General features: G+C 38.4%; 2 protein-coding genes across 3 annotated transcripts; one reads left to right on the plus strand and one right to left on the minus strand.

Moving 5' to 3' along the window:
* Positions 1 to 7: 7 nt before the first annotated feature.
* On the plus strand, positions 8 to 17540 carry MYEF2 (myelin expression factor 2). Of its 2 annotated transcripts, XM_054168743.1 has the most exons (17): positions 8 to 216; positions 4482 to 4711; positions 5920 to 5972; positions 7283 to 7290; positions 7411 to 7504; positions 8339 to 8530; positions 9133 to 9286; positions 9662 to 9711; positions 9812 to 9875; positions 10027 to 10128; positions 10328 to 10378; positions 10454 to 10522; positions 10805 to 10903; positions 13611 to 13682; positions 14881 to 15083; positions 15205 to 15256; positions 16974 to 17540. In XM_054168743.1, exons 1-17 carry the CDS (start codon positions 11 to 13, stop codon positions 17135 to 17137), a joined length of 1863 nt encoding a protein of 620 aa, XP_054024718.1. In that variant the 5' UTR covers positions 8 to 10; the 3' UTR covers positions 17138 to 17540. The 2 variants fall into 2 exon arrangements, with proteins under 2 accessions (XP_054024718.1, XP_054024719.1); XM_054168744.1 differs by lacking the exon at positions 13611 to 13682.
* Positions 17541 to 17672: 132 nt separating this feature from the next.
* On the minus strand, positions 17673 to 25981 carry SLC24A5 (solute carrier family 24 member 5). The gene is made up of 8 exons (XM_009897248.2): positions 25815 to 25981; positions 24474 to 24557; positions 24281 to 24384; positions 23862 to 23962; positions 22818 to 23101; positions 21847 to 22053; positions 18747 to 18848; positions 17673 to 18196 (listed from the first exon to the last, which is right to left on the minus strand). The coding sequence occupies exons 1-8, from the start codon at positions 25879 to 25881 to the stop codon at positions 17874 to 17876; spliced, it is 1272 nt and encodes a 423-aa protein (XP_009895550.1). The 5' UTR covers positions 25882 to 25981; the 3' UTR covers positions 17673 to 17873.
* Between the last annotated feature and the right edge of the window lie 1912 nt (positions 25982 to 27893).

A 27893-nucleotide genomic window follows, 5' to 3' on the forward strand; every position in this document is an offset into this window, starting at 1 on the left:
CCGGCACGAAATGGCAGAGAACGACAAGCCGGAGGCTGCGGCCGCTGCGCCGCAGCGCACAGCCGAGGAGGCTGCTGCTGCCGCCGCCGCCAGCCAGCCGCTGCCGCAACAGCAGCAACAGCCACCGCCGCCACCACAACAGCCACCGCGGGATGAGGAGGCGGCGGGAGCGGCAGCAACCGAGAGCGGCGGAGGCAGCACTAATGGCGTCAAAATGTGTGTGAGGGGCTAGGCCGGGCCGGGTCGGGTCGCGTGAGGTCGGGCGCAGGGTGGGCAGTGCGGCCAGGGGAGTTCGGGGTGCGGCGGGCCCGCCTAGGCCGCGGCAGGGGGACGGCGGCCTGCTCCCTCCTCCCCCGCGTCCTGCCGGGCTCCTCCCCTGCCGAGGAATGGAGTCGCTCCGGCGCGGCCCAAGCGCGGAGTCCCGGTGTGTGCCGGCGTGGGGAGCGGTGGGAGGCCACCGGGACTAAGGCATCTCCGTCCCCGGTAAGCTCCTGCGGAGTGCCCTAAGGAGGCCGCAGCAGCGGCCCAAGGGAAGGGAAAGGGTCTCTGTGAACTCGCAGTCGCTGAGGACGGGGTCTGCGCGGGGAGCCGCCCCAGGGGCGGGAGGCTGAGCTCCAGCCCCGCCGCTGGTGTGAGCCCCGGGCTGCTTAACTGGCTCTGCTCAGTTTTCGCAGGATTCATTTCTGGAAGTGTTCGTAGTAATTTCTGGGTTGGTTTAAGTTTCCCCTTCATACCGTTGTAGTATGTTTTGTAAAGCCTTTGAACTACTCTTTGTTTACGTTGGAATGGTAAGGCGGCCCTTTAGGGATTTACTTTTTAAAACCAAACAAACCTCCCCCATACATGCACAATTTTTACTCGTAAGTAGTAACGTAATCAATCGTATATGGAATTGTGCCTTATATAGCAGGCTTAAAAGGAACATAGTGTAAGGGGGCCAGAAGTAGCAACTCTCTAGAACAGTATTGTGTATAACCTTTTATGGATTTGGTTGTTCTTGATGTCAGGCTTTGAGGTTGTCGTTCTTTACGTGAAATAGGTTTTGGCCTCAAATCCTTGGAATTCCAATAAATTTTCTAATCTTACTGACATCTTGGAGGGAAAAGACAGTTACAGTAGTCTTACTGTTGCAGCACATCAAAGCTGTTGAGATCTGTGGAGTCTTGACATGTTCTAAGCAGCTCAGGTCTGATGCTGCTGTGTTTAAAAAATGCACGTGGGATCAAGTTCAATATAAAGTTGCAAGAATAAAGGCATATTTCATGCCTTTACTTGACTCCCTGTGAAGTTCAAATAGATTAAAATTTATAAACTTAACATTACCATAAACCAGCAGTTAATTTTTTTTCTTGAGCCTGACCCTTAGCTTCCAAGCTACACAAATTGATTGAATTTTCATAGAAAGATTGTGACCCTTTTGCATCTCTGAGGCATATAAGATTTTGTTGCCTTTTGTGGTTGCTACTGTTAAAGTAATGACTTAATTTCTCTGTATGGGAGTTCTCTCAGCAATTTTTTTGTGTTTCCCTCCAAAACTAATCACGAGCAAAGAGTTGTTCTGTGTAGTACAAATCACACCTTTAAGTGTGAAAATAATACAAAAGTCTTGGTAACAGTTTCAAATCTTACTTGTTCACATACAGTTTCCAGCCTTTCCCAAAACACATACAAAGGATTGGGCTATCAGTATGCAGGTACAATGTGTTACTTAAAGAGTTTAAATAAATAAATATCCAGGCTTGCTTAGCACTCAAATTGGGAGAGCAACCCTGGTTTCGACTTGGACACTCTTGTAAGTTTGTTGTATTGAGCAGTGGAACATTTCATCGCAGCGAAGCTAAACTGAGCTGTGTGATTTAGAGTCACACGCTGTGGACTTCTTGCATTTGTGCCACTGCTGGTCTGATGATTTGTATGGATGCTTGCGAGCAGAGGAGTAGCAGCTTATTTAAAAAACCCCAAACAAACTCAGGTTTTAGAGCTTTCATGTGGATTTATCTTGTGCTTATTGTCTTTTAGGCTTCTAGTTTTGTATATGGAAACTTTGTCTTTTTTTTCCTTCCAAAATTTTATGGAAGTTCAAGTGCGTTATTTTTCAAAAGGTAAAAATGGCTCATTCTGATCAATGAGGACCTGTGGTTGTGTTTTTAAAAAGGAATTGATGTAGACATCTCTTTTACAATCTTCAAAATACGCTAATGATTTAATATGCAAATATTAATTAAATTTTAAAAAGTATTAGCTCATACAAAAGTTAAAGGATGGAAACGGCTATTGTTTTTCCCCCCAGAAAATGTCAGTTCATAATTTCTGAGACTGTCTTTTCTGTGGTCCGTAGGTGACTAACGTGACATTTATTTGAATGTATAGTTTGATTGAAATCACTTTTAATACTCAGGGAGGAAAGTAAGAGCTACCTCCACAAAAGGATCTCTGCCTTCAGCATGTTCGCTGGCCCATGTTGGCTTTGGCGGATGAGTTTTGCAAGAAGGATTGTTCTTTTAATTAGTCCTTGATTTTTAGGAGACTGGCTGTCCTCCCCTAAGTGAAGTGTCTTCCTGTCTCCTAAATTTAAGACCTTGTGCCAGATTCATACATTCTTATGCAGTCAGGTCCTGTAGAGCCCAGGGATTCCATATTTGCAGATCTGGTTCTTCATGTACACTGCATCAAGCACCCAGGGGCTGTTTCATAATCCATTAATCAGGAAAGAGCCTCAAAGGCTAAAGAGAATCCATTGCTCTAATCCTAAAACTTAAGGAAGAACTCAGGGTTTTATTAGGGGTCTCATTGGGCAGGAGTTTTGCATTCTCAAATGGGGCTGGATTACAAACAACTGATCTGACTGAAAAACCTGATATTCTGCTCTTTCCCTCCAGCTTCTTCCAGTTCCCTGCCTTGTTCTCTCCATTTCACTTCATTACACAGCCATTAAAGAATTACCTTGCCACAACAGGCAAGATGGGGTGGAGAAGGGATGATGGAGAGGGAAGCTGGAGGATGCTTGAATCAGATAACATGTTGTTGACTTTGAGTGTTTTAAATTTTACAAATGCTTAGCTCAGAGGAGTGTCCATGCATTTCTCAGTTGCTAATCCTCTTCTAATCCACTTGTAAACACAAGGACTGTGAAGTTCGTATCACGCGAGTACTTCAAAATCTGGGAAAAAGTCATGGGAGAAATATGAATGTATTTGAATTTATTTTTCCTTGTAGACTGCCCAAGCTTGAGTGGCTAATGCTGGCTTTTTAAAAGAGAAACCTTTGTGTAAAAGTACTTTTAGTGTTTTTCATTAGCTGTGTGAGATTTGATCTGGACACAAATGTGTACCTCTCAGCAATGTCTGTTTAGAGGATCACATTTGTGTGATATCACTGGATTCTATCAGTTCAGAGGTTCATCCTTTTAAAAAGTAACAATTTGGGCACCTTAATCAGAGCTCTGTTAGCCTAAATCACCTTGTGATAGTTTTACTTATTTAAAGTACTAAAGAGTTTTGAGTATTTAATCTGATTCTGTTGAAAGTGTATAGTTTTATTGAAGTTGAGATCAGGGCTGCTTTAAAAGAGAAGAATCAAATTTTCCTGCCTTTTCATCTAAAAATAAAAAGATTTTAGAAGGAAAGATGCTGCTATTGCTGAATTTTTGAAAGAGAGGCAGAAGTCTATTTTGTTGTTTCTATTGGATAATACCTGGTGACTTAATTATTCTTAGATGCAGAGCATGTCTTAATGCAGCTATTTCCTATGCATTTAGTAAGTTTTCAAGTTCTAGTAGTGTTAAGCAACAAAAGCGAAAGAGCATTTGTTGTTATTAACCGAGTTTCATTTTCTATCTAAAAGAAGTCTGGCACAAATTGTGAATAAAAAATATGTATGTGGGAAATGTAATTGTATTTGGAACCTATTAAAGTTGATTTTAATGTATTATTATTGTCTTGAATGAAGTATAATAAGCTGTTCTGTAAGTTAGACCACTTCAGCTCTCACTTCCGTGGCAAGTATCATGTAACTTGGCCAAGTCCAATGTGAAAATTATTAAAGTACCAGATCACAGACACCATAGCTTGCTTTTCAGCAGAGTCATTTTATTTTGTCATTTGTAATAGTTAATAGTATCATCTGGCTGAATCTTGACCCATTTGGATGTGATCTGCACTAGATTATATCGTCCTGTTCTGGCAGGAGGGGATTGGACTCGATCTCCAGAGGTCTTTTCCAACCTCTAACATCCTGTGATCCTGTGTAATGGAAATGGAATGTAACTTAAATAGCAAGATGTGCTTGCTTTATTTACAGTAGTGAATGAGTCTGTTAAAATATTTGTTTTAGTTCTAGATAAAACAACAACATACTGTGGAGTTAAGACTGGTGACATGGATTTATTTTTCCTAATTTGAAAAGTAGAAACTGTAGTAGCATAGGAGGTCTAGTAGTCTAATGATCCAACACAAGACTAATGTTTGTTTGTTTTAATGTAGGGATAATGATGAGACAGCAAAAGAAGAGAAAGCACCTGTGAAAGAGAAGTATGTTGCAAAACTAAAAGCAATCCCTTCTCTTGGAAATAAGAACAGATTCCACCCCTATTCAAAGGACAAGAATGCAGGCACTGCAGAGAAGAAGACTATTAATCGTAATAGAGTTTTTATTAGCAACATCCCATATGACATGAAATGGCAAGCTATTAAAGACCTTATGAGAGAGAAAGGTAACTTACTTCTTGTAACACACTTCACAGAAAGGGGCAGAATTTAAATGCAATGTGTATGTCCTTTGAGCCACACAGATTTGATCTGACAATTTCTTTTTTCTTTTTGTTGTTGGTTTTTTTTTTTTGGCTTTTACTCGGTACATCTATCTCCCTTCCCCCTCTTTCATCTGAGACAATTGCATTGCAGGGTAGGATGGGTAATGAAGTGCTTACAATCTTCTGCCATTCTACTGTGACAGTAGAGAGTACATGCATGACCTCATGACTTCTGAAAGAGATTGTGTTTTGTCTAGTTGTAGTCTTAGTAGATTTTTTTTTTTTAAGGGCTTTTGTATTTAAGCAGCACATTTAGTGTGTTAACTCAAAAGTTGTTTTGTATTTCTTTGGTGGAATCTGGCTGTGGAATTAACTTTGTCTGCTTTGTCCCTACTGCCATGACTGCTTGTCTGGAGATTTGTATTAAAAGCTTGTTACTATTGTTGCAGCTTTCATAGAGTAATCTTACTACCCCAGGTGTTCTATTTTTAAGTTTGGGGTACAATAATGCTAATATATGAATTCTGTCAAAAGTTAGTTCTGTGTTTTCCTTGAAAAAATTGATTCTTCGAAAGTAATGCAAAGCACACTTGGCTTTTAGGCTGTGAAAAATGCCAAAACTCCCCTTGTGTAACTGCTGGTTTATCTGTTGTAAGGTGACGTGACTATTTGATTGGTTTATTTACTGAAACTTCCTACTTTAGAAAGTGAGTGGCTTGCTGTGAAACATTTGATGTGTAAATTTGGTTATTATTGAAGGTAAACATGACTGAAGACATTCAGGTAGAAAGTCACCTTAAAACAGGTGTTGTGAGTAGGATGACAAATGTAACACTTTCCAGTGAACGTTGATGTTTCATTTGTTAGGCTGAGGGACTGTGTATATCTGAATTTGTTCACCAACTATATCATACTGGCCAAAATATGATCTGTAGTATGAATTAGGTTAAATATAGTTGTGTTTAGCTTTTGAGAATGTGGCTGCTGCATATTTTTGAAAATTAGCTAAATTACATAGCCATTGACAGGAGGTACAGTTGGTCTGGTTTTGATTGTTGGTGAATAATAGGTGCTTCTCTGTAGAGTTGTGCACAGGGGCACAGTAAAGAAAGATACTGGTGTTTAAATGCATTGTCTCTTGGTATTTTCCCTTTGTATGTCTTATGTAGTTGGTGAGGTTACATACGTGGAGCTGTTTAAGGATGCTGAAGGAAAATCAAGGGTAAGTGCCGTGGGCAACAATCTGCTAGAGGTTTAAAAGTTCCTCAGCAGTTTTATTTTTGTATAATACCTGTACCAGTTATTGGAAAGTAAGTTTCATTTTTACACTGATTTTCAATAAGATAGCCCTGAGGATTTTGTATCAGAAGTAGTCTGACACTTTCACACAAACTAGCTGGCTGTAAAGGACAAAATACTTCCGTAAATGTTAACAAGTGGCATTTACTTAATTCTGCTGTTTAGCCAACATCTTTGTTTTGGCACAAATCTGTTTCATGTACAGGACATTCAATAACCCACTGATTGTATTTAAATTCTGATAGTGCAGTATTCTCTTCTGGGGGCCAATGAGTATAAAATGTTAGCGACGAATGTACTGCTTGAAGGGCATGATTTGACAGCTTTGCAGGGTTGGTGCTCTGAACACTGGATTAATGTATTTGCTTTCTTAAAACAAAATGGATGGCGATGGTTGGTAGCCAGCAGAGTGTCAGCAATGAGGCACTAAGAGTGAAGATTGTTAAAGCTCCTTTGTCGTCTTAAAAATAGTCAAAAGTTTGGCCAAGAGTAGCCCTGAACCTGCAGTGAGAACATGAGGAATGCAGGTTTGAGTCTTAACTGAGGTCGTATCAATTGTTGTAAATTTTCTTTAATGCTTGTTAAAACTGAAACATGCTTTCAGCTTTGCTTTGCTTAAAGCACTCTGCAACTCTTTGCTTTATTAGAAGGATTCTGGTGCAGTCAATAGGGTTATTTTCTTCCAAAGTCATTCTCAGTTATGCTAGTAATACTGAAGAGGTATGCAGGCTCTTTGTTCACCATACTGGTATACTTGTAGGTAGATCTGATTTTTGTAGTCAGTGGGCAGCTTTTAATGACACGATGAGTGTCTTGATTGGTTTTCGGTTATGTTTTTTGGTTGTGTTTTGTTTTTCCTTTTTTCTTTTTTTTCCTTTTTTTTTTTCCCCCCTTTCCACCCTTTCCCCCCACCTCCTCTCCCCAGTTGTCCTTCCAGGGATCTGTGTGGCATTTTTCCAATTCTAGTTTGGCTCAAAGAGAATAAAAATTGGTATATTCTCTTGCACTGGAACGGTATGTATGTTGAGAAAGGAGGAGAAATACAGCCTGACTACCAGTAAAGAGCATATATAATGGAATTTGAAGCCGAATATAACTTCAGTAGTTATTTAACAGTGAGATGGGATCTTTAGCTGGAATCTTAAATGCCCTACATATCACATGTGCTGACTGACTTTTTTGTTTTTTTCTTCCCTTCTCTTTACATACGTTGACAAATCATCCTGGATGTAGGGTTGTGGGTGAGTTTCATTTGTTCTGTTTTACTTTTCGCGTGTGGAAACACACTGCTATGTAAATATTCTGTTAATTGTAATATTTTGAACTTTATTTTAATACTGTGAATGGTTTCTTCTCTCAAGTGTGGTGGAATTCAAAGATGAAGAATTCGTTAAGAAAGCATTAGAAACTATGAACAAGTATGATCTCAGTGGAAGACCCCTGAATATTAAAGAGGTATGATTATTGCTGCTGATTTGAATTTGAGATAGTGAAGATACTATAACTACTGAGATTATGATACAGTGTTTGAGCATCTTAGCTGTGTAATCTTCAGTTTTATGTTTTTATGACATTTTCTTAATGGGCTAAACCACCTTTTGGCTTGTGGAAGGTACTATGCCAAGTGAACTGACAAAAAGTGTCAGTTCTAAAGTCAAAATAATCTGTTTTTCTTTAAAACAACTTCATATTCTCACTTTAGTGTCATCAAATCTTTTCCAACCTTAATGATTCTGTTACATTTCTTACCTGCTGCAAAATATGATGCAGAATGAGCTGAATATTGGACTGCTACCTGTGCAAAAATGGGGCTGGAAGTAGAGTACTTGTGCTGACTGCAAAGGGAAATTAACATTTCTATTAGCATTGTAGTATGCAATGGTGTCTGATGCAGTTCGTTTTATCCTGTTACAACGTTAATAATAAAACAAACAAACAGATTACATTGATTCAGTTATTGGAAGAAGGTGCTAGACTGACAGTCCTTTAGATTGAAATCTTTTCTACTTGTCCATAGGCTAGGTACAGCATGTGAAGTGGCAGTGCACGCTTCTTCAACAAGTGCTTTGCCAATGCCAATATGCCTCAACCCTCATCTGAAAGGACCCACCTCTAGAGGTGAGGGAATTAGGTCTCCATGCTAATTCAGTTTTTGATCCCTCTGACACGGACAAGGATATTAGTTGATAATTTGGATGGGTTTCTGTAGAATTTCAAATAGTAACTTTTTCTTTGTTGCCAGTCCTCTCATTGATGATTAAGTTGGCTTTATTTTTTCCCGTGTTTCAGGATCCTGAAGGTGAACATGCTCGTAGGGCATTACAACGTGTAGGAGGACAGTTTCCAGGAGGACATGGACCTGATGTGGCACCTGGAATAGTGAATTTACCACCTTCTATTCTCAATAATCCAAACATTCCTCCTGAGGTTATCAGTAACTTGCAGGCAGGCAGGCTTGGGTCCACTATTTTTGTTGCTAATGTAAGTTTAAAACTGTATTTTTATATCTGTAATATTTGATTTTAGTAAAACATCTCTATTCCTGCATAATTCTATTTTAATATAAAGAGGGTATTGGAAATGCTAGTTCACAATTAGTATAGTTAACCTGAATGCTGGATATGTGTTCAGATTTTGGATGTAAAAGATATGTTAAGCTCTTGAAACTGACGTGCACTTTTAATTGTTGCACAGCCATCTCTTGATCCAAAAATATTTTATACAACTTTTCACTCTCTATTTACAAATGTATTTCCTTAAGTTAAATGCACACTTCAGTTTATCTTGATAGTTACTTTAGCTTAACATTTATTAGAGGCGCTTCTTTGTTTGCAAAAAAGGCTGCTATGTCTTGAAATTGTGCAGCTGCTTCTGATCAATATCCATGCATTTCTTAATGTTAGTATGTTAATTGAAATAAATATATGTAGTATAAATTGTTGCTGTTGATGTTTCGTACTTGGTTGCAGTGTGTGTATTACAAGCGTTGTGTGAAGCTGGGGAGTTGTAACAGTGCAGAAAATCTCTTTTGAATATAATGGCAGAATAGAAATGTGAACTGAAATTGTATTTCTTTGTGTAAGCTTGACTTCAAAGTTGGCTGGAAGAAACTCAAGGAGGTATTCAGCATTGCTGGAACTGTAAAGCGTGCAGACATCAAAGAAGACAAAGATGGCAAGAGTCGAGGAATGGGAACAGTTACCTTTGAACAAGCAATTGAAGCTGTTCAAGCAATATGTATCCTTGATTTCAAAAAATATTAATCAAATATGGTTTAGTCTTTAAAGGCTTCTCACAGCATCATTTTGCAAGTGCCTTTTAGTGTAATATTGTGCAGATTACATGTTTGATACTGACTGAATTTACTGCTAGAGTCTAAAATGGTGTTCCTGGTTATGTTGAACAAGCTTACTGTATGTGGGAATGTGATGTGTGAAACTTTTGTATACACATAACAGCTTATGTAGCCTTTTCTGACCTTTGATTTGAAATTCTAAAGATTGGGTACAGAAAGAGAAGTCTCCTAAAAATAGTACAAAAATAAAATAGTGATTCTTCTGCAGTGGTTAAATTGTCTTCGGTAGTTAGTGCCCTTAATTTGCATTTCTTCAGCTATGTTCAATGGGCAGTTCCTGTTTGATAGACCCATGCATGTAAAAATGGTAAGTTTCTTACATTTCTACCTTACATGTCTCTGCCAAAGCACTGAAAGAATCATAGTGTAACATCCTTTTGTTTTTTGTTTTGTGTTTTTTTTTTCAGGATGACAAATCAGTTCCTCATGAAGATTTCCGTGTTGCTGACAACAAAACCTCACAATTACCTCGTGAGTATATGCTCTTGTTTTCTACTCCTTGCCCTTGGTACGTGTTGATGCAGAGCCTTGAAACAGTTCAGTAGTACTTTTGCTTACTGTGGTCTCTTTATGATACAGACTGAAGTCTTTCTTCTGGTGATACTTATTTTTTGTTTTCAAGGTGGTCTCGGTGGCATTGGTATGGGACTTGGACCAGGTGGACAGCCCATTAGTGCAACACAATTGAGCATGGGTGGTGGAATGGGGAGCATGGGTCCAGGAGGTAAATCTTCATTCTTCATTTTTAAATTTTGCAGAGCTTTAAGTTTAAAATTGTCACTTCTGTGTTTGGAGGAATGAGATACTCTTGAAAAAGCAAGCCTTCTGTGCTTTTGAGATGTCAACTGTCTCTCCATTTAAAAAAATCCATTAGGATCTCTTTGCTTGTCTTCTAAAAGGTGTTTTGTCTTCTTGGTTTACAGGTATGGGAATAGATGGTCCAGGCTTTGGTGGAATGAACAGAATGGGAGGCGGTACGTGCAGTGAAGTTCTCTGCATTACGTCTGTTGTTTAATATTGTATAGAAAGCATTTTTCCTTATTTTAAAGGACTTGCTGGATTTCGTGGAATTGAAGGAATGCCTAATATGGGAGGATTTGGGGTCAACCGAATGGGAGGTAGGTGAAGACTGTTCCCATTGAGTGGAATTAAGTTTACTAATGCTGATTTATTGAAAGTTCTTCCTTTAGCGATGGGTAATGTAGATGAGAAGTAGTACAATCAGTGGCATGAATGAAGGCATGATAGGAACTGGCATGGTGGCTTACATATTTAAGTGCCTCTGACTTGTGTGTTAAACCTACTTCTGTTTAAACAAACAACTGTGAAATAAGGATTGTATGAACATCAGCTTAAATGTATAATAGAATAATTATGAGTTTTTGCTTTGTTCTCTACAGAAATGTTCCGTGGTGGGATGGGAGGAAACATGGACCGCGATTTTGGTCGCAGTGACATGGCACTGAACCGTGGTTTTGGAGAGTCTTTTGGAAGAATGGGTATGGTAACTTGCATTTCTGTTGCAGTGGCAACACAGTATCAGAAGAGCTATACTTGAAGAAAAGGAGGCCTACTTTTGTTTGGCCAACTTACCCTGTCTCCTTTCACCTAATCATTACTATAAGGATGAATTCTGAGTGCTTATTATAGCCATCACTTAGGAGGGGGATAATGTGTCCAGGGTTTGTTCCCTTCTCTAGAACAGAAATAAAATAGGGATTTGAGGAAAGCATTTAGCTTCTTACTGCTAACTTTGCAGGGAGGGTTTTAATTTTTTTGGCTATTAAAATACATGCTTCTGGTGACCATGAGCAAGCTGTCCATGTACCACCTTTAACTTCCATGCTGGTAGAGTTTTTACTGCAAATTACATAGTATTGGATAGGAAAGGTGAATTTTTGTGCTCTCTTTTTTTCCCTGCTTTCTGAGTTCTAGTAGCTCAATGACATTTATTGGCATCATCTGTAACTGAGCCAGCTTTGGTTTGTTCCTGGATGATGTCTTGTTGACAGTTCATTTTGCTACTTTTAGGTTCCCTCAAATGAGACACTTTGCTGGAAGTGCTTAAGAGTAAAGTTGTCTTGCACTTTGTTACTGTGCTGTTACCTAGATGAAAACACAACAGGTCACAGAGTTTCTTCCCCCTCCTCTGTTTTTTTTCCCTTAATTTCCTGCTATGATAGAGAAGAACTAAGGGAATAAAATTAATCTGGTCTAAAAGTTGAATTTATTAAAAATTATTTTTTTACTTTGGGCAATTCATAACAAAGGACAACTGTTGAGTGCTTCTCTTTGAGCACTGGTAGTTGTGTAGTCATGTCTTGGAACTAATGTCTTAGAAATCAAGCGTATGCTTTCACTCTGTCACTTGTGACATAGGATAAACATGTGACAATCCAAAGCCACTTCAGTTAAAAATGTTCAAGCGAGTGATATGTTTCTGAATTTTCTGGTTGCACACATTGGTTTTGAAACACATGAAGGTGGCCACTGTGAGGAACTGATGTGTGAATCATTCATTCAGTAGATCAAGCAAGCTTCAACTCATAAAGTGTTATCAGTCTTACCTTTTAAATACTATTCTGAGAACCAGGATAAGAATGTCCTAGTTTATCCTTAAATAATGGAAAGAAATCATAGGTATTTACAACTATAGTAGTTAATTGGTATTATGTTTAATCAGAGAAGACCCTAGTGTACTTCTGTTACAATATTTAGGTTAATGGTATCTCAAAAGGAAATGCTGTGAGTGTATTTGGTTTAATACCCTGCCAGTTTCAAGGAGGGTAACTCAAGACAGTTTTTGGGCTATGGCATCAATTGGTGAAAATGAGGATGTTTTATTTGCATCAGAATTGAGTTGCTGGAATTTAAAAGTTGTTTAAACTGCTAAAAACTTGTAGTATCAGGAGTGTCAAAGGTCTTGTCAGAGCATCTGAGCAGATGGTTTTTGTTGGTGAAAAGCCAGTGGTGGTAAAACTACAGATGAAAGATGTCTCTAAGGTCAGAAACAGGCCAACCAAACATTAGGATTAGCTGAGTTTTCAGGGTTTTTTAGGGGTGGAGGATTTTGTCTGTTTGGGGATTTTTAGTGCATTTTACACTGTTAGGGTCTTTTTAATAGTAAAACCAGTCATGCTGACAGCATTCTCAACTTTTGACTTGGTGTTTCATTGCAAGACCCTCTCTGGCCTTCTGGATAAGTATTAATATATTCCTCACATGCAAGCTATTGGCTGAAGTACTGGGAGTAATCCTGCTGGTGTTGAAAATTGGTAGGTTTTTTTTAACAGGCTAGTCAATGTTTTTTGAAGTCTTGGTATGGCTATGACAGCCTCTTGTCTAAGAGGAGACAAAAACTTCTGACAAGAGACTGGCAGGGAGCAATTGTTGCTGTTACGAACTGTATGGAGAAAATTAATCCAATGGAAGACTCAGCAGTGACCTTTTGTAGATATTAAAACAATTGGTACCTTGCCTAAAGACAACAGTTATTGATCTATTTTGCCATAAGTAAAAACTGAACTCTTACTTCTAGGTATGAAAATTAAGTAAGAAAAGTGCAGTTGACAGTTCTGCAGTGACAGGAATGTAGTTACTTTAAATTTTCGACAATTCTAGGAGCCCTTTGGGATTACTTTGCTGAATGTTGGCACTTCAATGAGAAGAACTATTTTTACCCCATTCTGGAATCAGTCTCTGATACCATTCTGGAGATTCTGCCAAGTAGCTTTTATTAAGTGTTGATTCCCTTTCTTTTTCCCCTTTTCCCACCAAATTCTACTAATTCACTCTGCATATGCACTAAAGAAAGACATTGGGAGAGCTGCTCCTAGCTTTTGCATTTGTTTCATAAAAATGGGAGAAACTACTCTAGTTTCTGTACTAAGATCAACACTTCAATTTTGAGGGTGTTCTTCCCAATGTGGGAAATGTCTCATTTAGTTTTAAGATGCTTATGTTGCTGTCAGAGAGGAGAAAAGCTGAGTAGAAATCAGAATAGCTTAAAATCCCCTAACAGAGGAAGAGTAATTAATGTTATTTCCTGGATGTTTCCTATGAAGTTTTGAATAATAAAGGCACAATTTTAAGCTTTTACAGAAGAGAATTGCCAGGTAACATTGAGATCAGTGCACTTCATCAGCATGTGCTTTGTTATTGTCACTGGTGGTTCGGTGTATGTCACTTCATTCTTCTTCTGTTTAGGTGGTGCAATGATTGGTGTTTTTGCAGGAGGAATGGGAGCACCTAGCATGGGCCCAGTAAGATCTGGAATGAGTAGGTTAACTTGTTTCAATAGTGTGTAAATGACTAGGCCACATGATGATACTGTGTACATGTAACTGTATCTCAGGGTTGCAATGCAGTGTAGTGTCTTGCCAGTGTTGGAAGAAGTAGAATTCTGATGCATGGGACTGCAAATTTTTAAAGCTGTTTTGTTGAGGTAAAAGTTCAGAGGATAACTTGGTAATACAGCCTTTCCCTTAATCATAGTTTTGAAATGATTTTAACTTCTGTTTTGGAAGGAGAAGTGATTCAAACAAAGTTGTGTTCCAGAAAACAAAGCAAATAGGCACTGCTACTGTGTGAACTTAATCAAGCTGAACTTCAGTAATCTCTCATAACCGAAATAAAAATCAGCCCTGAATTTCAGATTTTTACTCAGTTTTGTACAGAGCTCTGAGTTTTTATTACAGCAAACATCTGAGTTCCTCAGGCTGGAATGGATGAGAAACTAAAGTCTTTCTAGTGGCAGCCTTGAGAGGCATAAGGCTTAAAGAGAAGATCCCTTGTGAATGATCTTGATAGATTTGCTTTACGTGAATTTTTAATTATGAATCCAGAATGACTGTAAGCAGATACCTGAATCCCATTGATTTTAGGTCTTTAAATAATATACATTAATATATTTAATTACATGTATCATGGGAAAATCTATGCTCTGCACTGTACTTGTAACGTCAACTGTTCTCTGCAAAATATGCTTTCTCTAGAAGATTGTGCCATTAAGTGTGGCTGCATCAAATAAAGCTGAATGTGAACACAGGAAGCAAAATTAACAATAGTGTATGTGGTCAAATTATCTGTATCTTAACGTTGCCACAGTTATTTATTTGATCTCTCTTTGGTACATGGTATTGGGCTTCTATTAATTGCAATGGACAGCCTATAAATCTTGATTTTTTTCACTTATTTTCAGCATTTTGCAGCATTAGATGGTGTGACTGATAGCTTGATTCAGGCAGTATTTTATTTTAGAACTGACACTTTTTATCTTCTAACACTTTGATTTAAAATATTAGCCATGCTACTGGATAGATCACTGTGCATTTATGATGTTGTGTCTTGTACTGTAGTGGGTTTGTTAAAGCTTGGGGTTTTTTTCTTGACACAAAAGAATTGATTTTAACAAAATGCTTCTGTTTACTACTAAAAAAAGATGTTCATATTATCCTTGTCTTCTTTCTCTGTGTAGGTGGTGGAATGGGTGGTATGAACAGTATGCCTATGGGAATGGGGATGGATCGGATGAGTTCTGGTTTTGATCGAGTGGGACCAGCTATGGGTGGAGGTTTGGAGAGGAGCATCGACATTGATCGAGGATTTGTGCCTGGCCCAATGGGAGGTGCCATGAGAGAGAGATTAGGCTCTAAAGGCAACCAGATATTTGTGAGAAATGTAAGCATTTGAATACAGAGAAACTGTGAGTTTATTTTGTGTGCATGTTTGCCATGCTCTTCTTATTTTTGTAATATGTTAATAATGTGGGGGTTTTATTTTGTTTGTTTTAAAATTCTAGCTTCCTTTTGACTTGACCTGGCAGAAGCTAAAGGAGAAATTCAGTCAATGCGGTATGTATATGAATCTTATCCCTTCTCAGCTCCATCAGCTTTTCATGTTTTATATGATGTATGTTAGATAAGGGCGGGAAGACAAGGGTTTTGCTTTATCCTGAGGAAGAGTCTGACAAGCCTAATCTTTCTTAGCTTCCCCTGCTGGAAGTGGCAGGTATTGCGTATCCTCAGGCCAATGTGGAGTATATACTGTAGCATTTACTTTGAGGCAAGTATTTGCAGGAGACAGGGCCTTTCTTGGTTGTTCATTAGTTCCAGAAATGATGCTGCATCAAATCAAAGTTTAGTAAGTTTGCTAAAGTGGCAGATTTGTTTCTATACAAATAGGTGGTCCTGATTAGCATATTTGCAGGCTGTAATGCTGCTCCTTCACATTAAAAAATAAAAGCCCTTTTTATGTAAGATAAAGCATTGCTACAAATATCCAAGAATTCTTTTTATCTAACTCAGAACAGTTGTATTTTTGCAGAAGTGATTGAAAAATGAAGCTTGGGAATAGAACTGTAAGATTGTTTTGAAAATGCACTTTCAGAATGGAAAGCTTTAACTGAATTACAGGATGGCTTTTCTTATTTTGGAATGACAGAAAAGAAATATAATTTAAAACAAAGTACTGATACCTAAGACAAGCTTCATACAGCTATTTGCAGATTTGATACAAATAAGAACTCATAGTTCAGTTATGAATTACTTTTTTTGTTGTTGTTGTAGCAGCTGGAGGATATAGCCAAACAGGTTCTCTGTTTTGTTATTTTTTTGTTTTAAGTCTTATCTGCCTGGGCACCTTTCAGGTGGTTCAGGATTATTTTTTTTTCATTATCTCCTCAGCAACTGCAATTGTTATGTTGTTATGCAGTAATTATGTTGAATTGTTTCTTAAGAATTAAAACTGCAAGTATAAGCAACAGCCCTCCTAAGGAAATACATCACGTCTTCCTATGTTCAGTTTCTTTCAGTAAAAGGCTGATCTTCTGTTATATGATACTTAAAAAGCTCTGTATTTTAAGGAGAAGTTTCCTGTTCTTAATGGCATCTGGGGGCTCAGGAGTGGTGTGCTAAAACATATAAGCAAAAAGTCATTAGCTTCAGGCATGGAACATTCTCTTGAGATGCCAAGACATGCACATAAAAACCTTGCCTCGTGAATTTAGTGTCCAACCTTAAAGAAGCACTGCAGGCACTCAATAGCACAGGCTGATTTTCCACCACTCCTAACCTGGTAACTTTTATTGTTTTAAAGGCTCTAATTTTGCTCTGCAGCTTCTTTACAAACTTGCTTGATTGCCACAATTGCTTGACACTGCTGTGGCAAATACAGTGGTCTGAACTGAACTGTAATTGAACTGTAATTGAATTAATGCCTGTCAGTAGTCATGCTTCTGGCAGTGTTGATAAACGAAACACACAACTTTCCTTCAGCCTTGCAGAGAGCCTGTGGTTTCAAACCTGTGATCAAATACAGGTGTACTTCATCTTGCACTAATGTGAAGGAAAGATTTGAAACATTGTACTTAAATTTGGCTTCTTCACTGCTGTTTTGACCTGTGCCTCTTTCCCTGATTGAATGAATAATGCTATCAGTCTGAAAGTGCTAATTTCATATGTCTCCATAGACCATATTTAAAAATGCTATTTTTTATCACTTCTGATGAGTTCTTTAAGTTGATAGTGCACTGAAAACTTGAAATAACTGCTGTTCAACTTATTTATTCAGGTCATGTAATGTTTGCAGAAATAAAAATGGAGAATGGAAAATCAAAGGGCTGTGGAACAGTCAGATTTGACTCACCAGAATCTGCTGAAAAGGCCTGTAGGATAATGAACGGCATAAAAATCAGTGGCAGAGAAATTGATGTACGTTTGGATCGCAATGCATAATTTAAAACTGTGTGTTCAGGAACATTCCTATGTCTGTTTAGCTTCTCTCTCTCCTAGTAAGTCATTTTTAGTAACATTGTATGCTTACAAAAGCTGTAAAAACGAACTTTTAAATCCCACCAGCCTTTAACAGTATAGTGTTTAATATACTGTGATACTTGTTAACTGAATCTTATGATGTTTGGTTTTTAAAGACAATTTGCCTGATTTTTGTTGTTTTTTTAGAGGCACTGAGCACCTGCAGGTCCATGGAGACTGCAGAAACTTTCGATGCTCAGTGTCTTTGGAAAATTAGGCCAAGTGTCTCTAGTCATTCAGTTTAAATGAATGGTTATACTGTTTTTAATAAAATAAGCCATTTTCTCTGTTAATCTCAAAATTGCATAGTGGGATTTTTTTTTAGTGTTTTCTGATTTTTATTTTTCCTCCATGTGTATCAACGTTGAAATGTAAAAACTAGATGTTCTTTTTTTTTTCCCCAGAGTTTTTGTTTTATATGTGTGTTGTAGTCATACTGTAATTCTTTAAGAAAAAAAAAAAAAAAAAAAAGGGCTCCAATTAGGCTGTGATGTTTTTGTTCTACTTAATATTAGTTTAATGACATGACTCAGTTCTGTAAATAAGACTTAGAGCCCATTGGGAGTTAGGAATATTTTTTATTTTGACTAAATGAGGAAACTGATCTTTCTTTCTTGCTTTTATTTTCTTTTTCATCAGTTTCAATCACTGATTAAAACTAGTTACCACAGACCCTCGTGGGATTGTTCCCTATGATGCCAAGTTCATATAAAATTGATAATAGAGTAAATACTAAGTACAATACAAGAGAAATTGCTCCAAATTTTTTATCTATTTTCCAGCCATTCAGGTGAACTGCCAGAAAAATAAAAACAACAGAACAGATGAGAGAAATGGCTGTGTATGTCAAACCACTGCTGTTCACTTCTATAGGTCCTGATGTGTTTATGAAGGCAGTTCTTATGAACCAGGGTATTCCCAGACACAGCATATCAAATACATTGGATCCTACAATGTTAGACATAGCCATATCTCCATTTCCTGTAAAAGAAAAATACAAATAAGTCTGCTTAATTGTATGAAATTGCCAAACTGTTTTGGAGGAACAGACTGTCAGCCCTCCATTTCTCACAGAACACCATTTTCAGGCTTTTCATTAAAACAGCTGTTATAGTCATGATTCTACAGAACATGGTTTTGGGTACCACAAGCATAAAGAAAAGTTTCCCTAAATCACCAGCATCTGCACAATTGCACTTAAAATAAACTACACAGGTTATTTTGAAATCCAGTTATGTTTAAAATACCAAAACCTACAGTTGTGTTTCGCAGTGAAACTGTAACACTTGATCAACAACAAATCAAACCAACCTACAATACTTCTCTGAGATACTCTGAGAGGCTTTTAAATGTCTGAGCCACAGCCTCTTCAGGTAAGCTATTTCTTTTAGTAGTAAACGTAAGCTCTACATTCTGGAGCAAAAATGTTGAAGTTACTCCTTCAATTTCTGGAAATGTTGATAGAATTGCTTTTTTTGATTGGAATCATCCGAAATTTCACTGGAATGTTCCTAAATACTAAAATCTTTACCTTTTTGAGCCACCAGCACACTGGTAACTGTATCTGGTACGCTTGTTCCTGCTGCTAGTAACGTGAGACCCATTATTGACTCTGGAATTCCCAGTGTTTCACCTGCAGTTGATAAATAACAGTAGAAAATGCAAGTATGTTTTTAGCGTGTCATCCAAAGAAATTACTTTGGACTTAGGTGGAGAAAGGATTAAATTGTACAGTAGTTTCAAAAGGAATCTGTAAGCTAACTTGAATAAATATGAAGTGAATGAATCAGAAAAGTAGCTAAAAAAAAAAGATCATCCTGTCCTTGTTCTTCAAGCAAATAAAAAAGGAACTGTAGTAGAGTAACCACCTAACAAGTTTCTCAAAAATCTGAGTGGAATGTCTCCAGTGCTCAAGACAATACTAATGATGAATTTTTTTCTTCAGATACAGTAAAAATCTAGGTATTTAACAATTTACTCTTTTCCTTCTTCTTTCTTTCTCTCTTTTTTCTTTTCTTTTTTTTTTTTTTTTCCTCTTTCCCCCTCAACTTTTGGAAAAATATAATGAGTCTTCTATGTTTTTGGGCATTTTGTTGTTAGTGCTCAAAAGTCTCATGAAGCAATAAGCACCCACTCTTTAAAGGAGGAGGGAGAAAAGCACATGATTTTCTTGGGGAGGAGGGCCACTATGATGATCACTAAAAGAGTCAGCTACACGGCTTCACCATTTCATTCCAATTAGTTCTCTTGTTGCATTTGGAAGAATCAAAATGCAGAATTCTTACATGGCTTTTAAGTGCAAATAATCCTTCTGAAGTGTAAGTTTCTGCAGGTAAACACTGGTTTAATTTAAGAAAAGTTTTATATTATTACTTATTTTTTCTCCACTTTCTTTTTAGCCCCATAAGTCTGGTAAGTGCATTCGTTTATCATTTTAAAATACAGAGATTTAGATCTTCAAAACTGTTTTATCAGTTCCACAATTCATAAGCACCAATATACTGAAGTATTTGATATTTCTATGTAAACCAAGTAGTTTTTCTTAGACTTTTTTGTTAACTAAAATACCTGAATTTTGTTGTTGAAATGAGTTGTTACTTGCAATATTTGGACACTAAGAAGAACAGTTTTCTTAAAATAAGAGTCAGTACTCTCTAAGCTAGCAATGCTTGACTCATTTATACCTACTCAGTCTCTACATCAGTCCAGTAAATTTACATTGGAAACTGTTTGTTGGTTCAGAGGGACTAACATGATCCTGTTACAGCATTTGTACTCATATTTATACTTCCATCGCTCCTAATGTAAGAGATTTGTAGGATGAGTGACCAGCAAGATCACCTTCTGTATACATCTAGGCTGGAAAGTAATGGTTCATGCCAAGCAAAACAAGGTGAAATACGAATGAAAGCAGCCATATGTACCCAACAGTAGCTTTCTGGTCCTCTGAAGGTTGTAAGATAGAATCTGAACTCAGGTAAATAGTTTTTCTTAAATAAATTTTTCTTCTATTTAATGTGTAGGGTTTGTTTTTGTTGTTGTTTTTGTGATTTTGTTGTTGGGGGGTTAGTTGTGGGGGGTTTGTGGTGTGGTTTGGTTTTTTTGTTTGTTGGTTTGTTTGTTTTTTTTTCCTAGCAAGTGATCACAAGGAGAAAATGGTGTTCTTTTTCTAGTCTTTAATTTTGTGTATCAGTAGCAATATTATGCTGGAAATAGTCAGGTTTTCTTTGCTAGCAACAAAAACATGTATTAATTTAGGCTTGTTCTTGACCATCAAAATTTAGTCCCCAGCTATAATACCTTTGTGACATTCTGATAGGCTCTTTATGCAACAGTAGAATCTTTGAGTCCTTCATGAAAGAACTTGGACTTGAACATACTGTGTGAGACTTTTAGTGTTTTAACATGTAAATAGAACATATTTGACCTAGAAGTAGTGGGCCAAAGGCCCCAATACTGCTTGTGATGACTCTTCAAAATGGACTAACACTAGTACACTATTTGAATCTACAGTGTACCTGCTTTTATATGAATTAGTGCTTTGTCTAGTAAAACAGCAATAACTTTCATTTGATTCCTGTTTCAAAAGGCTTCTAGTATTCAGACAGTAAGCCCTTGCTCTTTAGTTACAAGCAGAAAATTATTTGACCAGGGAGTGAACCTGGTGAGTGTTGCATCCAGTGATCTACTAGTAATTTCACAAAGATTTACCAAAGGTGGAGGTCTGTTTCTGCACAGAAACAAGGAGTTATTCATTGAACTTACATTGAAAATAAGTTTAGGATGCTGAACTAGCAGAATACTTGAATAGGATTAGTAAGCTATAATGTGAAAATGGCAAGCTTTGTAACTTTTTCTTGTTTAGAGGTTTGTTTTCTGCTTGTTCTTAAAATTAAAAACTGGATTATTCTCAAGATGACTGGGGAAACAGTGAAATGAAGAGCCCTTTAGTATCTTATTTTTAAGAGAATGTTTTTACACCCAAGTTCATACCCCTTCTCATTACATGCAATTATTTTAGTGCTTCACCTGATAATACAGATTTGCAAGAGGTACACATACACACAGTAAGAATGTTTTACAAACACACACCACTGTAGCTGAAATAAAATAGTACAAAAATTTGGGAGGGTTTTATGGCAGTTAATTTTCTGCTAAATGTCTTACTGTTCTGTTAAGAAAAATACAGATACAGAAATAATGGCTCTTGTGCAGAACCCTGAACCTTTCATGCTAGTCTTAGTGGATTCTGTTTGTCAGATTTCAGCTTGACAAGTTTGTGGCTGTCTACCTTGTTGTTTCACTTAATGAAGCAGCTTAATGCAAATGTCTTTTTAAATAAAGGCTGGGATGCTTTTTGTAGCTATGTAAACAAATTCTTTCACGTGATGGTACGCACTCTGAAGCAGCTGCAGTGGTTTTCAATAGATGGAAGAAGGTGGCAAACTAAGCAGTCAGACATAAGTTTCTTTGGGTTTTTTTGTTGCATTTTCTACAGCAAAGTATGTGTTGCTAATCTGACTGTTAATTGTGGAAAGGAAAATTCTTCACAGGGAGAAAATTGTTGGGTTTTTTTCCCAGTGATTCCTAACTGGCTGATTCTGTATAGCAGCAGTACTTTAGGTACCTACCTGCTATTGTTACCATCCATACAAGAACGTAAGTTATTGCAGAAATCCATGCTGCTGAAATTAAAAAAGTCACCATGAACCAGTTCCTCCAAAACTGTTTTCTGCAGTCTGGTATAGTCAAATATAGTAGTGTGATAATAGGAAGGGATAACACCCACAAAATTCTCTTCATATCTGCTTCAGGCATGGTGAAGACACTGGGATGATCTGTTTGAAGAAAGGGTAACTATTTTAAATTGTAGCATTAAGTTTGAATCCATAGCATAGGCATGTTACTGGCCTCTACTTGTGGGAACACTGAAAAAAGGTAAATACTTCCAGTTCTAGCTGTAGTCTTACCCAGCACCTAGATCACACTGGACAAAATTCTGAAATCAATTGTTCTTTATTACCACATCACTAGGAGAAAACTAAGATGGATGAAAAATTAACTTTTCTATAAAGGTTTGTACAAAACGTTTACCGAGAGCAAGTACCAACTGCTGTGTTTTGCCTAAGTAAAGAGGAAATTGATCATCTGTGAGCATCTTGTAACTATTCATTTACTCTGATGTCATGCATAATTTGGGCTATGAAACTGCCATTGTCATAATAGAAGTATATATGTTGTTACAGTGCCAGTGTCTCTCTTAGCAGATAATACACTTCACAGGCAGTGTTGCTGGAAAGTTTCAAATGTGCACAGTGAAGATTGATGTATGTTGGCTGTTCCAGTATGGCACAAATGAGGAACCCTAACATTCCTCGAGCCACTAATGTCACTACTCCGATTTTGCTTTGTTATATTCCAGGGAAGAATAATGATTGACTTAAATACTTGGCTGGGGATCTGTGGTGAACAAAATGTTAATAATATCCTGGAATCTGGATAATAATATCCAGATAATAATAATCTGGATAATAATCTGTTAATAATATCCTGGAACTGATGCAGACAGGCATGCAGAGTGCTAGAGGTAACTGTAATATACCTTCAGAGATTTCATTGAGCCCATGCAAGCTTGATGAAAGCTGAGAGTAGTCTAGGTCATCTTGAAAAATTCCACTATCTGTTCTTGACTGCTGACGAATTAGAGGTCCGCCCTCTTCCCTCCATCCAACCAGTGGCTGCTGCTCAGCATTCTCTTCCATAGCTTTTGTGAAACACATACAGCAGGGACTGAACTTCTTCATGAGGTATTGGCTGATTTTAATGTCAAAACACAGTACCAGAATATAACACCCATATATCAATAATAAGGATGCACTCTCATACCTAGAATGAAAAACAGGTATTTTGTTTTTGCGTAGCATGTAATAAAAAAATACCCAACACTAACTTTATTAAATGGCTGGTGTAAGGGGAGAGAAGAGAGGAAATTTACATGACTACCAAAAGAAAAAACACACAAAAGCATCCATTTGCAGTTGTATGGCTATGTCATGGAAGCCTATCAGTGTCCCTCTATCTTTTGGAAGTTTGATTAATTCCCCTCTGCAAAATCTTCTTTTAGTGTATTGTGTAGCTGCATGTTTTCCAGGAGGTCTTACTAATCGAACATCTTTCTTACATTTGTCTTCATGTAACGGTTAAAGAGAGGGATAGCATGTTCTAGTTGGAGTTAGGAAGTTGGAGATTTAGTGCTGGATCTGACGGACTTGAGGCAGCAGGAGCTGAGCGTTAAAACATCAGAAGCTCATGATCTGCTTCTGCCAGACAGTTTCTTAACAGTGGTGTTATCACATGAGTCTTAAAAGGGGTAAACTATGAAGACTAGTTGCTATGCTAAAACAGTTCTGATACAAATTGCAAAGTCTGTGCAGACAAACCTATGCAGATCAAGCTTTATAAATAGTGAGGGTTAGGTAATAGTCTTTACAGGAATTCTGTTTTTTTTTAAAAGCCAACAGGTCGTTTGTTTCATTTAGTGAATGGCAGTTCAGACTGCTTAAATTCTGGTTTTTGGGGTTGTTTTTCAAAACACTGTCTTGCTAATCTCCAGTCACCATGAATTCAACGCTACTTGTGCTCTTACCAGTAAATTTTGTTGTCAGATATCATCGCAAGGACCGCCGCTGCACTAACTGTGTATGCCAGACAGTCTCTGAACAGAGGCCAACACGATAGCCTTGAAACCTGCAGATTACAGATTCATTTACTTTTCTTAAACTTGTCTGTAATACTTTCACAAAGTGCTGTAAATGCTGCATCAATATGTTGTTTCTATATTATGTAAAGATTGAAGATTCTTAGGAATGACTGAAGTATGATATTTAACAAGTTAGTGTTTTTAAAAACTTTCATAGCAAGTTACCTTAAAACTGATTACATGCTGGTTTTGCTACTAAATAATAAACTTGGCAGTTGTCATAGAAAGTCTCTTGGCTTTTTTGGCAAATCAAAAAGGATAACCATTTGGCTCTTAGAAGCAGAACTATCAAAGCTGATACATACCACACTGGAAAGCAGCCCACAAGCTGCAGAAATACCAAGAAGATTATAGATTGCCGATCCAAGGATGGTGCTGACACCAATATCTCCCTTTGTCACGAAGACTCCTGTAAGCAAAATGACTCTCTGGTGTGTTTCAGTTTGGCATGCAAGGAAAGGAGGTCTAGATTATGAGGAGTGAAAATATGTTTCTTACCTAGAAAAGCAGTGACGAGCTCTGGAGCAGAGCTTCCAGCAGCCATAAAAGTTGCTCCAGCAACATCCTGAGAAAGGCCAAGGCCTGAGGGTAGAGCAGAAGAATTACTTTATGTAAATAAATAGTCTGTACACTTCACTTGCATTAGGAAATAATGTTAGAAGCTACTATAGTTTCATAAAATTAACATTGCCTGCTTTCAATGTATTTACTTGAAATTGGCAAAACAATATATTGAAAACATCTTCATTTACTGGGCTTTATTGTTCTTAACTTTATTACAGAAATTAGTTCATAGGCCAGAAAAGAAGCACTTACAATACAAGAGATTTGGGCATGATCTCAAAATGTAAAATAGGCATGTATGTGTGGGCTTTAACTCTCTTTCCTATGGATGATAATTGAAGGGAAAGGCCCTGGACTCTAGTTGATACTGCTACCTGATCCATGTGAAGTTTACCTTGTGGGGAAACCCATGCTACTGTGTCTTCACAAACCAGAAATACTAGTTAATTCAAACCAGTGCTGCAATCTTAAAACTAAATTTTCACTTTGCATGGACAGTCTTGCTTGAATGAAATGAGATTTCTTTTTTCTGGTAAGTTGGCTAGTTCTGATCTGTGGATCAAGTTCTGCACATCAAAACCGGAGACATACAGTTAATGATAAAGTCTCACAAATGCTTACATATCATCAATAAATCAGCTTTACAGGAACGCCTAAGCTTGCATTTTTTTGTAGATGTTTCGGTCAGGAGAAAGATTTTCATTGTTCAGGGAGGAGTATCCCTCGGCAACTTTTCTTAATTTTTAGAAAGCTGAACTTTCAGCCTAGACCATCTGAAGCCAGTGGAATTATTACAGGTACTGGATTTCACAGAGCATTTACAACTGTGGTAGTCCCATCTTCTGTCATATCTTTAGTATGTAAACAGTAGATCATTCTGATCTAATATTCACTATTTTGAGAGAAATTCAGAAGCTTGAACAAGGTACTTAATTCCTACATTTTAATGGAGGGAGAACTTTGGTGTCTTCTACCAACTTTTTTCTTTTACTAGTAACCTGGACATACAGCTGCTCACCCTAAAGTTGCATCATCAGTTTAGTTAGTAATGAGGAAATGTTAAGATTTTTGCTTTCCTTGTCCCCACAGGAAATTCTAAACAAGAGTGTAATTTCAATAGAGTATTGAATTTCTGTGTTGTTAAGTCTGGCTATGCACAGAGATTCTAAAACTTCTTTACTTTTGTCTCCAGAGCACTCCAAAGCTTTTTCCAAAACGGTATCTAACATCTAAACTGCCCAGTTTTCCAGGAAAAAGCTCGGGATATTCACTTACATTCACTGATGATCTCTAGCGAAGGTAGAAAGTAATCATCGCACACGATGGACACAGCCAAAAACATGTAAAGTATGATTAAGAAGTAAATAACAATTCCTCCATCCTTTCTCTCCTGTGGTGTAAAAAATCCTTCAGGAAACTCCGATGAAGAAGAAAGGACACAACCTGTCCTATTTTCTGAAAATGGAGTAAAAAGGTGTTACATCCTCATACCTTTCTACGTTCCAGGCTGTAGGAACGTGGATTAGAACTGCAACGGGAGAGGGACTGCGGTGGATTCTGTCCCTCGGAGTTGTCTTTCATCTGGGGCCAATGACAGCTGCAGCAATGTCATCTAAGCATTGCTCACCCGAAGTGTGAGAGGGGTAAAACAGCTAGCCGGCGATGCTGGGCTGCCTAGCCCAGCGGGACGATCCCCCAGGACGGCTCCTTACCTGTGTCCGCGGCGAGGCGCTGAGCCCTCGCTCCCCGCGGCGGCGGCTGCCAGGCCGCCAGTGAGAGCAGCAGCAGCGGCAGCACCGTCCGCCGGCGCCCGCGCGCTCCCCAGCGCATCTCGGCGGCCCCGACAGCTCTGAGCGCGAGAGGCGGCGGGGAGCGATAGGGCCGGCAGGGTCACGTGGCGGCCGCGCCTCCTGCGCCGGGCTCAGGGCTGCTGTCTGGGCTCTCCTCGGGGTTCCCGGCCCCAGCCGGGCTGCGCCGGACATCTGAGGGGCCTGGCAGGGCAGCTTTCGCCTCGGGCTCCCGGCGTTGCGGGCAGGGTCTCCCGGGGCTGGCTCGTGCCTGAGGAGCCAGTCCCGGTGTCGCTCTCCGGCTGTGGCCATCTCCCGCGCTGTGTCTGGGGCAGGACGCGAGGCTCTGGCCATCGCGAGCGCGCTTCTGGCGCAAGCTGCGGACCGCGTTGCCCGGGGGCCGTGCGAGTTTGAAGACGCAGAAAGTGAATTTAAGCTTACTCCTCGGTATTTTTTTTTTAAAATTACTATTTTTTGGTGCTCCGATAGTTCCTGTTTATTCCCACTGATCTGCCAAAGTGCCGTGCTGGGTTGTACAAGCACCACTCCTGCCCTTCACTAGGGCAGATGTTCATTCTATTTAGGTGAAGAATTCGTCAAGAACAAAGCTGAAACCTACCACAGTCCCTCCCTTCAGACCCAGTTCACTGCACTTCTTTGTCTAGTGACCTTTCCACAGTGAAGTCATGTGTGTAATTGAGGATTAAATAGTAAAATACAGTCTTTTAGCAAGATGGCTTTGTAAAGTCTTTCCCCCCACTCCTTCCCAGTCACTGGTTTCTCAGAAAAAAGAGTTGTGTTTCCATCAAACATTTTGAACCCCACTATGCCCATGCTATTACTAATATTTTTTTTTAGGTGCTGGGTTGGTGCTTTACAGTTGTGATAAAGAAGTGCAAACTGAAAAATTCTTCACTTGCATCTAATCCCTCTAATCCCTTCTTGTCCCTTGCATAAATGGTATTTGGCTAATGCAGGATCAGCTGCTCTCTAGGACATGAGATAAAATTTAAAAAGTAGGTATTTTTATTCTAGATTTAATCAAACAGAACCATATGGCCACCATTAGACTATGAACACTGGCTCTCAGAGAAAAAAAAATTGGGAACAACAAATTCTGTAACAATTGCTGTTGCCTATTTCTGACCTTCTAGAATGCTTTCTACTAGAGCAATAACAACTCTAATGGTCCAGATTTTTAGGGGAGACAACTAACTTTCAGAAATGAGTCATCTATGCTCTCTGAAAACCAGACTATATCAGGGTTATGGCAGCTACTGCTTCTCCTGCTTTACAGGAGAAAATAAATCATTCTGATCTTGAAAGATTGAAGGATTTTCTTCTGAATCCCACTTTCCACCAGAATAAAACAGTAGGAATTTTCCTGTCAAAATTACTGGTGATTCTTTCCTTACATAGGTCAACAGTAAGGGCTTTGTTATCAAGGTAAGTGGCTTCCTTGACACTGGCTCTGTTTCTTAGAGCTTATCATTTGCCTACTCTTAAAACCTCAGCATACTTTCCCAATATCAGCTGCTTCACTTCAGTTGAGATTTTTTGTTTTCCA

This window comes from Dryobates pubescens, chromosome 17 (assembly GCF_014839835.1).
Source record: "Dryobates pubescens isolate bDryPub1 chromosome 17, bDryPub1.pri, whole genome shotgun sequence".
Taxonomy (NCBI): domain Eukaryota; kingdom Metazoa; phylum Chordata; class Aves; order Piciformes; family Picidae; genus Dryobates; species Dryobates pubescens.

Coding starts and splice junctions, on each gene's coding strand:
- MYEF2 (XM_054168743.1), top strand. CDS start 11: ATGGCAGAGAACGACAAGCCGGAGGCTGCGGCCGCTGCGCCGCAGCGC. Junction 9,287..9,661: donor TGAAGCTGTTCAAGCAATAT/GTATCCTTGATT, acceptor GCATTTCTTCAG/CTATGTTCAATGGGCAGTTC. Junction 13,683..14,880: donor CCCAGTAAGATCTGGAATGA/GTAGGTTAACTT, acceptor TTCTCTGTGTAG/GTGGTGGAATGGGTGGTATG.
- SLC24A5 (XM_009897248.2), bottom strand. CDS start 25,881: ATGTTTTTGGCTGTGTCCATCGTGTGCGATGATTACTTTCTACCTTCG. Junction 18,849..21,846: donor ATGGATGGTAACAATAGCAG/GTAGGTACCTAA, acceptor TATCAACTGCAG/GTGAAACACTGGGAATTCCA. Junction 18,197..18,746: donor TGTGCTGGTGGCTCAAAAAG/GTAAAGATTTTA, acceptor TTTCTTTTACAG/GAAATGGAGATATGGCTATG.